The sequence below is a fragment of the Phaethon aethereus genome (assembly GCF_964289735.1).
Source record: "Phaethon aethereus genome assembly, chromosome: 1".
Classification (NCBI taxonomy): Eukaryota; Metazoa; Chordata; class Aves; order Phaethontiformes; family Phaethontidae; genus Phaethon; species Phaethon aethereus.
In genome coordinates, this window is record NC_138575.1 from 159,486,955 (window position 1) to 159,497,873 (window position 10,919).

Below are 10,919 nucleotides of genomic sequence, written 5' to 3' on the forward strand. Positions count from 1 at the left end.
AGTGTTCAAAAAATGTGTGGATGTGGCGCTTCAGGACATGGTTTAGGGGACATGGTGGTGCTGGATTAATGGTTAGACTTGACGATCTTGAAGGTCCTTTCCAACCTTAGTAATTCTGTGATTCTAATTCTCCTCTGCTCCTTTCCCCAGCTGATGAGCTCAGGATGGAGGTAGATGTGGCCGGGAGCAAGGTGAGACAAGAGTGGGGAAGAGTAGCCACCAGGTGGTCAGACAGTTCCTGGTCTGGAGGGACATGGAGATGTCAGGGCAGCGGCAGTTCTCCATGGGCCAAAGCCAAAAGTACAGGTGATGTTTTATCAGACTGCATCACCTTGCAGTCAGGGATCCTCACCATCTTCAGGGTTACGTGGAAGCTGAGAAGGAATCTGAAATATTACGTAAAAGTTGCATTTAGGAGCCAAAATTGACACAAATACGCATGCAGCCCTGTGGTAGAGTTGTCACTGTACACCAGTCATAACTTCTATTATACTAGAAATATGACCTAATGAGGATCTCACTACATTCAAATGAACCTGCGTGTCATGGTGAATGCTGCATCACTTAGCAACAGTTGCAGCTTCAAACCCTGGTTCAGGACTTCTGCTTGTGGTTTCTCATGTCTCAGGCGCTCCTTTCCACCCCACAGACCCAGTAATGCCAGTGAGAGTGCATACATGAGCAGCTCTCCCAAAGGCATGCAAGAAATTCAAAGAATGAAGTCTAAACTTCCTCTTCCTCCTATGATTCTCATTTTGTGTGCTCAGCTACACCACAAGTCTCCTTTACACCCTTAAATATTCACACAGCTATTCTCTTGATGTGGGATTCCTCATTATCATATGAATAAATGATTAATTGTCACCATAGCGAGCAAGTGCAACTTTTATAACTATGTGAATCAGCACTGTGCCAAACCCTTCAAGAATAGTAACAGTGTTCAAGTATTTATTGCACTTTATTGCTTCCTGGATCATTTAAAAGGACTCACTGACAAACAACCATTTACACAGGCTTGAAAATTTGCCTCGGATGTACTGAGCAGTTCTGTATTTCAAAATGCAGACATACCTTCTTTCCCAGAAATTTAGCGCTAGGTCTTTGGCAGAAAACTCCACGGCTTGTCCAGCAAATGCTACTATTTGCAATGGCACCTCTTGTGTGTTACCAGAAGATAATTTTAATGAAACTTTGAGCATAATTTTAAGTTCTGTTCTAACAGTCATGCTGGCTTTGGTGATGTTCTCCATGGGTTGCAATGTGGAACTTAAGAAATTCTGGGGCCACATAAAAAGGCCCTGGGGTATTTTTGTGGGTTTCCTTTGCCAGTTTGGAATTATGCCTCTCACAGCCTTCTTCTTGTCCCTGGTCTTTAATGTGCTTCCTATTCAAGCTGTTGTGGTGCTGATCATGGGATGCTGTCCAGGGGGCACAGCCTCCAATGTCATCGCCTACTGGGTAGATGGAGACATGGACCTAAGGTAAGAACCGCCATTTTCTAAATAGTTCATGTGTTTTTTTACAGTGTAAACTTTATATTGGAAAGAACTGATTCTTTTTCTTAGCTTCCTGGCCCACGCATGGTGGAGTTTCCTTCTTGTAAAGATGTTTAGTTACTCTAATAGTAGTAAATATAAGCAGAACAGCAAATATCCTTGGTTCATTGAGAATTCCTGAGGAAAATAACACAACAGAATTGTGTATATTAGAAAATGTCTTTGTTGTAAACTTCAGATGCTGCAGAAAATAGCATTGATGAAGATATCTAAAATACTAAGAATTATGAAAACTTTGTCCAAGTTCGAACTATTTTTGCGGTTTTGTTTCTCGCAAGATCTTGGGAAGTAAAAAAAAAAATAAAAAAGGAATTTAGGACCTGAATCCTGTGTATAAAAGAGTGGCTATGCAATAGTTCTTGAACCAATGTTTCTTGAAAAAGACCACCTGTAGAAAAATATTTTCCCTCCTTTTGTGTTCTATACAATGAATAGACAGGCATAGATTTTCTCCTTGGGAACGATTACAAATGAAAATTACTTGCAGTAATTCTATCTGCTCCTGGCACCTTCTGCAAAGTCTTCAAACTGAGGGAAAGTTTTACAGGCTAGAAGCCATTAAGTAACGCAGCCCTGCATACAGGGTGCAATGAAAAAATTCCTTTGTGGCTAAGTGTGATGGTCTCAGTGACAGGGTGCTCTGAACTCAGAAACAGGTATGTAAGGCACCTGGCATGGTCTACAACATCAAACATGCAGGAGAAGTGAACCATACTCTTGATGCAAATTCCACAGGGGGTTCATTAACTCTAATAGCCTTTAAAAATGAGCCATCTTTTCATTTTTATATCCTGATTACTTTGCTCTAAAATAAACAGGATCATTTCTCTGTTTCCCACAGTGTAACATAAATTGGAGCGTTCATCCAATTTATCATACGCCAGTCTGAACTAGAAATGGAAAAAATAATAGAAGCAAGAAAGATGTGGAGCTAGGATGAATAGACCAAGAATGTTAATATTTGTAGATTTAATAAGACATTTTTTCCATCCTTTGAAAATAGTGAACCTTTCTGTCACATACAGGTGTTAATGCAATACCTGCTTTCAAATTATGTATGAAGTCAGCTCTGCTAATCAACAACTTCCTCACTGTGGAGGAAAGACCTATTATATTAGAAACTGTAAGACACTATTTCAATAAATACAGGTCTAAGAAATCACAGATGGAAAGATATCCAGCCCAAGTCTGAAATTCTGTCCTAATCTTTCCTTGGAAGAATACACTAAGCTAAACACAGCTCTCTCAGCTCTGTATGTTCCGAGTTGTGCCACTGAAATTAGTGTTAAAAATCCCAATTGATGATGCTATAAATATGAGTAGGGTTTATATCCCATGACACTGGCAGACAGTGAAGTAAATTGAAAATACCTATAAAAGATCATTCTTCAGGTAAAGACTTTCACCTCAAGAAATCAAAGGCTTTTGGTCAGGATCTTTGTGACAACAACACAGGGACCAGAGGATATGGGAGGTACAGCAGAGACGGCTATGCAAGCATCTTCAGTTCTTAACAGAAGAATAACAGTGTAAGTAGCTTGGCTGGTTTCTGGAGTCAGCACAGCATTATAAAAAGCCTGCCCATCATACCAAACCAAGGTTTTCCTTTTAACTGATAGTATTATATACATATATATACATTTCTACATAACAACTCACCATTGTCTTTAGTCCTGCTTCAGAACATCCCAGTGCAAGGAGACCACAATTCAGAGCAGGAATTAATTTTTTACTGCTCGTATAATCACAGGGAGGTGAAATATGAGGTTTTATACCTTTCTTAGTAAACTCAGACACAAATTATATCCTCTAAAGCTTCCCACAGGGACACCTGGTTTTGACATGTCTTGATATTTCACAAGAACAACTGCTTCTGAAACACCATCTCCTCCCACAGCTCCCCGGGTAGCTTCTGCAAGAACAGGGACCGGGCTTAGAGAACAGGCAGACCTTAGATCAGGACGTAGTAGACACAGGGACAGTAAGAAGATGTAGGAAATATGGAGGTAGGGAAAACAAGCTCTTTTATCCATTTGGGGCTTCACCTGACCTTAATTGTAGCCCATGTTTCGTTTTTTCTCTGTGTGTAGGAGCTCTCTTGCCAGAGGTTCCTGCCAAGTTATATCCAACAGCTCTGAAGCAAAGTGACAGAAACCAAAACTAATGCAAGTATTCCTGTGGTTTCTGTATTAATTTTTCTAGGTTTGTCTGGATCTGCCCAGTTTGTGGGACAGAGTCAGCAGTCCCTTTTCTGAGGGCAAGCCACACAAAAGAGAAATCAGAAATGAGGCTCATAAGGAAGTTTCCAAATTCCCTTAACTAGAACCCTCTCTCATGATTTTTATGTCAGAGGCATGTGATTTGTAGGCATAATTTTATCAATTCTACTTGGATTCTGAGAATTTCCTCCTTTTTTTTGCTGTCTTGTCTTCTCCTTCTTCATTCCTGTAGCAGAATGCATCTTTTAGTACAAGGTGCATTAGGCCTGATGATTTCAAGACTTTATATCTTAAAACAGAAGCGTCTTCACAAAAACCAAAGAAACAACAATATTTGCGTTCAGCTTCACTGAGTAATTCTCATCACCTACTATTTGGCCTAGAGCAAAACAATCCAGAAAAAAAGTGAAATATATTACATCATGCATCCTAGACAATGAAACCTTTTCTTTTGTGTTGTTGACTTTGAAGTGAATTTTTAACAGTCCAGAACTGCTGGTATAATGGAAAGCTCCATTTGATGTCCATCTGACCCTGTCCAGCTTGCCACCCTCTCAGAAGCCAGACGGACAGGCAGCATGCAGATGGACTTGCCAACAGACCTTCCTGATGGCTGCCTGACTGCCTCATTTGCACTGAAAGTTATTGTTCTGTGGCTGCAGAACACATTGATATTTAATGTTCCTTTTTTTTTCAGTGAAAACCATTCCCTCCGTTTAGACTTTTTCTAACCTGATATACAGGATAAACTGACTGTAGCTGGCAGCATTTCTTGTCCAACATTGCATAAGCTGTTAAGTTGTAATAAGAAAATGAGAAAGACTATAGGCTAGCATGAGATAAACTGTCACTCTAACCAATTTCTTTGCAGCATCAGCATGACAACTTGCTCCACGCTGCTTGCAATGGGGATGATGCCACTTTGTCTCTTTGTTTACACCAAGATGTGGACTGATTCTAACACAATTGTACTCCCCTATGACAGCATTGGTGAGTCCAGTACATCAGCTCTTTACCTTCTGACTCTCTCCTTTATCCTCACTCTAGTAACAACCCCCTTTATACCATCATCCTGCAGAGTCATGAAGAAATGACCCCAGATTTTTAAAAAATATTCATCCTCCTACTTCCCAATAACTTCCATGGGAATTAGGTACCTAGATCCCTTCACGTCATCCACAGCTCTGCAGAACAAAGACTTGAAGTCATTATAAATATTGTAAAGATATTTACCATGAGATTGTGCATGTTTTTCTTTCCAAATGGTTTGGAGACCTGTGTGATACTGGGATAAGAATATAGAATAATTCATACAGGAATAGCTTCTTCCCCTGCGTGAAATTGTTTGTAACAGCTTTAAGGTACAATCCTGCAAAGTGCTAAGTGCTGAGGCCATAATCTGGCAAAGTACTTAAGCACATGTGGATAATTAAGCAAGTGATTAAAACTGCTGAGTCTCTTTGAAAAGCTGCAATCTACACCGCCAGGAGTGGCTTCATTTGACTTCCTGTCAAAAATCTCATCCAGCTACAAAGAGAAAATAGTCCAAGCATTTAGAAATACATGCTCCAGTGCTTTGCAGAGCTGTGACCCTAGTGCTTATCAAGTACGGTTCCATGCTATGCTAATCTTAAAAGCCAGCAGAGTCACTTTCATATTCTTCAATTTCATTTCCCATTGTCCTGGCGAAAAAAAAAATCACATACATTGCTTGTGCATTCAAAATAAATACTGGAGGGGGGAGGCCAAAACAAAAGAAGCTCTAAACCGGTTGTCGATATGGTACAGTAGCGAAACACCTGCAGACAAAATGAACATTTAATATAGCTACTCACATCACAGGATAGCGATGATTAGCACACTCAAATTTCTGTCTGCCTTTCTGACGCAGGTGAATGAGCATGTAGCTCAGCAGAATGGCAATTACTTCACCAGGCTGCCAAAGATAACAGACTCTATAGAAAAGCAAATGGGCAGGTGTGGGTAGAGCATGCATGAGTGCTTTGGGGTGCACATACCAGAAACATCTTCTGAAGACTTGCTCTGTACCCCAACCGCTCTACATGGTGTCTGTCCTACAGTCATGAACTTCTGCACGATACCTGGGCTTGACTCCTCTTCTCTCTTCTTTTTTGCAGGAATTTCACTGGTAGCTCTTATAATTCCGGTTTCGTTTGGAATATATGTTAACCACAGATGGCCTAGTAAAGCAAAAATCATACTTAAGGTAGGATATATAAGGCTGAAGCATTAGTAATTATTGACAAATTATGGAATCAGTGGCACCACTGAAGCAGTACATTGGTATTCATAGTATTAGTATCTGGCTTCATAAGAGCTGGGAAGTTTTCAGCAGAAAAGAAATGAGACACTGCAGAAATGTATTGCTTTCCCCCTGCACAAACATGCATGCGTTGCATATGTTATTAGTAACCATCATTATCCAAAGAGCCTACTTTTGTCTCTGTCTACAACTGTGTTAGTAATTGAGTTCAGTTTATAATGTAAACTGAAATTGGAAGGAAAATTATTCAGGTCAACTTGAAGAAGTTTTTCTCTGCAAAATAATAAAAAATGAAAACATTCTAGATCAAATAAAAAAACTTTCTACTTTCTACGAGTTTATTGATTTTTGGGGGCAATTTTGAGTTCAAGCAATTTTTTATTACAAAAAAATTTGAAAATATTCCAACTGTTAAAAGAATCTAACAAAACTATGTACAAAATTCAACTATCTTTGCAAGATAGTTTCAGATGCATCAAAAATATGGGGTTTTTTTCAAAAAATGTTCTCACCAAAATAATAATAATAAGTGAGCTGGATTTAGTGTTAATAACAAATAATTCATTTTGAACATTAGATTTAGGTTTAAAGTGATTGCTAGACATGCTGAGTACTTTGGCCTTTGTTAACCATTCTTAGTTCACACATATATTTCCTAAATTTTCTTAAAGAAATCTAATCTGGCAACTTGTATTTCTGCCTATACTTTGTTATCATTTCTCTGCTATCAGCTCAGGAAACAGAACACAAATAAGGTCTTTTTAAGACAATTCATTTTCTTGAACTGTTAGCTTATTGTGTTGTATTTTTAAATGTACTCACAGCTTACTTATGAACTTGGATGTTATTCTGTCTGGTTTCACAGCTGTACTATTCCTGTTTAATCAGTTAAGGCAAAAGCATGCACTTGAACTCACATGTAAAGACACTTGCTGTCTTAGCAAAACACCATTTGATCCTCTTTCTTACTGAGTGGGTGAACAACCCACAGTATGGTCCATTGACAGTTTGCTTTATGGAGGACAATAAAGCATCAAGTGAAGATTGAGCCATAGCTTTCGGATTAAGGTCCATATAGTGAGAAATGGAGATAAGAACACAAAGACAGTGTGGCAGGTAAAATAGAAGAGTTTGTCATGGCCAGGCCATGTTTCTTATTCCTAGGTGTATGTGGTTAATAGCTCAGTCAAGCAAAAGTGCTTGTTCACTCAGTGCTCTTAAAAAGGCTTCAGCCAAAGACTGATGAAGCCAGTTCAATGGGAATACACATTTCAGCTGAGAAATGGATTATCCTAAGCATAGCCCCAGAAGTTTACCGGTGAGATCCCTGACAACATATGCCATAAAGGCAGACATTTCACTTGGATATTGAGAAGAGAGTGAGTTATCACTTTTTTTGGCAAGCAGTGGTGAAGATCTCAGTCCATTCAGCCACAGGAGATAAGATAACTCAGGGAGTACGTCTATGTATAAATGCTGTACAAGCTCAATAGCCAGTTTTCAAACACAAATTTTCAGGCACACTGAAGATTATTCCGCTGCTTGCCAAATATTTTCCTTTCACCAACAATCTAGCATCTAGTTAGAATATGCTATACTAAGCCCCATGGTGTGACTGCCCAAGAAGTGGGGAGGAAAAGTGCGTTATACAAACTATTAGGCTGTCGTTTTCCCAATAACTCCAGGGAAATTTTCTAACATGTGCACCATTCCTTGCTCAGGTCACACCTGTGAAATTATATTTAATCTCCAGTTCTAAGTACAATTATAGCCAAGGCTTCAAGAGACTAGTTTTAGAGGTATCTGCTATAGATACCTGTTATAGCTGTGTTTGGATCTATATTTGTAGTCACACATTGAAGTACATCGTATATCTCCTGTTTACAAAAAATGGCAGCTATCTAATCTGTCTGCCTGCTGTGAATCTCATTGCCATAAACTTTAGGTTTTATGTTTAATAAGACATTTCAGTGACTCAGAGACACTCACAGGCAAGTTTGACGCTATGTTTGATGCCGTTAAATTTCACTGGGGTCTCTTATTCACACAGTCCTTCCTCTTTCCCCTCACAGATTGGTTCCATTGTGGGAGCGATCCTCATCGTGCTCATTGCTGTCATTGGGGGAATACTCTACAAAGGCTCCTGGATTATCTCACCCAAATTATGGATCATTGGCACCATATTTCCAGCAGCTGGCTATTCTCTAGGATTCTTTCTGGCCCGCGTAGCTGGTCTGTCTTGGCACAGGTATGGAATCCTCTGTGACAAAGACCTGTAACCTTTTTTCAGTTGTGAAAAAAGTTTTTATTTAATGATTAATCAATACTGACAATTCTCTCTAAACATTAGCTACGCTATAGAGTCACTCATTCCCCCACCCTGTAGTTTTATCTACACCCATACTATGTGTAGATAAAACTTTTCTTGTACATAGGATATTTCCTCCAATCTTTGACATGTCTTCCCCTTGTGTGCCCACATCCTACACTTCAGATGAGGGAAAAGGACCTGACTTATAAGTGCATTGGGACAGCAGCAAAATTTCTCAGAAAGATGCAGCAGCCTCCAATTTAGAACATCATTACAAGAGAGGGACATCGTGAGTGCCACCTACGTGGCTTGAAGGTGGATTACAGTCCTTTACAATTGCTGAACTGCCATAAATTGTGTGTGTTCTAGTGGTAACAGTCATATGACTTGCAGAGTGTTTTTTGACTATGTGAGCTGAAGAATACCATTTTCTTAGTTATCCATTACTGTATGTTTCTTGTTTATCCAGATGACTAAAAAGCGTAAGGACCCACAGGCTGCTATTTCACAATTGTCTTTGTATTATTCCCTTTAGATGTCGTACAGTGTCTCTGGAAACAGGCATGCAAAACACTCAGCTATGTTCAACTATAGTACAGCTCTCATTCACTCCTGAACAACTTGAGCTGATGTTTACTTTTCCAGTCGTCTACAGCATTTTCCAGCTGTTGTTTGCACTACTAATTTTAGGAGGTAAAGTATAGATATTTTCCCTTTTAGTATTATTATTGTTAGTCTCATTATTAATGGATATGGAGAAAAGAAGAAGGAATAAAAATGATCAAATGGAAAATAGTTAAAAAAATAATGACCCAGGTGATTACTGAGCATCACCACTGTGCTGTGCTCTGTACATAACTAGGAATGTATAAGGCTCATTTCAAGATTTGGAAGACTTCTTTTTTTTTCAGCACAAGGGGGGGATCTCCACCACCTACAACCAGGCACATGAGAATACCTTGAGCACGGGAGTGTTATTACCTTTGGTTGAGGAAGGGCAAATGTGTCTTCTTCCACCACTCCAGGGTTCCTGGGGGTACAGCTGCACAGCAGGGCTACCCCCACAAGTGTGCACAAACTCCCCTTCCTATCAACTGTTGAGAGTTTAGGCATCAGCTTCATGGTTAATGTGAGAAAATAACTTCTAGAAGAGGTAAAGGTCCCTTTTTCCTCCCACATACACCTCTCATGAGTTGCATTCTGCTACTGCAGCTAACATACTGAGGGTTGGGACTTTGTCCCTGTTGCGCACCCCTAAAACCAGCTGTGATTATTGAGCTCCCACTCCCAAACCAGCCATTGTACCCGACACCAGAGCACTGCCCCAGGCACACAGCCTGCAAGGAGCATCCCTGACTCCAACCTCTCTGGCAGGCAACAGCATGGGGACAGACAAACCAATTTGTCCCAGCTCCTGCCAAACAGGACTCACGTAGAAGTAAGGGTCAGTCCCACAGACACAGCCAAGAACCCAAAGGCTTCCCAAGGGAGGCAGGCAATACTTTTAAAAGTCACTACACACTCCGGGAACACAAAGCAGTCAAAAAACAAATGCAGATTTTAAAATATTTTCTCTGTTATTTTCTAAACATACTTTTCCAGTGATGAGTGATGTTGATGTAAAATAATTAAATAAAGCTTTACAGAAACTGTCTGGAGGTGTTGGAATGTTGTAGCAATATAAGGAAGGAAAATGTTGCATAGCTACATGCTAATGCAGTGTCTTTTTCAGGCAATTGTTATAATTTCTTTATTTAATACTAAATATGTACCGATCCCCAGGCTACCGTCTTTACAGAAGACACCGGGTCAAAACAAAGACAGATGTTGAGAAAACAGAGGAAAAAGAAGATTCAAAATCAACATCATCACATGCTAAAATAAATGGAGGATTTGTGTCAAATGAGACCAAATAAACAATTACCTCTGTTCCCACCAGCTGAAAAGATATGGTACACCACTTACTTAAAACTTTTTTCTCACATGCCATTGCTTTATGGAAATATTTAACAAAAGGAGAAGTTCTGCTGATATTGTACAGTAAGACTTTAAAATTATTAGCTTATGAAAGATTTCTACTTTGATTTTAAACACGGTTTCTGCCACAATTGTAGGATTTGGTTTTGAAGATAATTCTCTAAAAATAGTCAATATTTTATTATGGCTTATTTTAAAAAAGGCAGAATAAAGGAGGGCTATTGCTAAAAAAACAAGCAGACATTTGCATTGCCAGCTCCAGCCTATGATCCTGCAAATCCATCTGCTAGTGTCAGCCCCCACACCAAAGAAAGAGAAACCTTGTCAAAGTGCCTGAGCAGCAACAGGAGTTGATGTGGAAGATCTGATAAGGCTGGAGGACCTTCACTGAACATGCGTCAACCATGAAATTGGAACAAGCTAATAATGAAATAAAGTTTCATTTAGGTCAGCTTGGGCAGACTAAAGTCATTGCACTGTACTAATTGTTTGAAGCATTAATTTATTCTAAAGCTGTAATTTCAACAAGTGCAAGGTACCTTATGACTCTATTTTTTTGCCCAAAGTAATTG

General features: G+C 39.4%; 1 protein-coding gene across 1 annotated transcript; it reads left to right on the forward strand.

Moving 5' to 3' along the window:
- Positions 1-1,059: 1,059 nt before the first annotated feature.
- Positions 1,060-10,286, forward strand: SLC10A2 (solute carrier family 10 member 2; the record flags this gene model as incomplete). The annotated part of the gene is made up of 6 exons (XM_082014479.1): positions 1,060-1,481; positions 4,647-4,765; positions 5,914-6,002; positions 8,132-8,307; positions 8,906-9,063; positions 10,153-10,286. 6 exons carry the CDS (start codon positions 1,060-1,062, stop codon positions 10,284-10,286), a joined length of 1,098 nt encoding a protein of 365 aa, XP_081870605.1.
- Between the last annotated feature and the right edge of the window lie 633 nt (positions 10,287-10,919).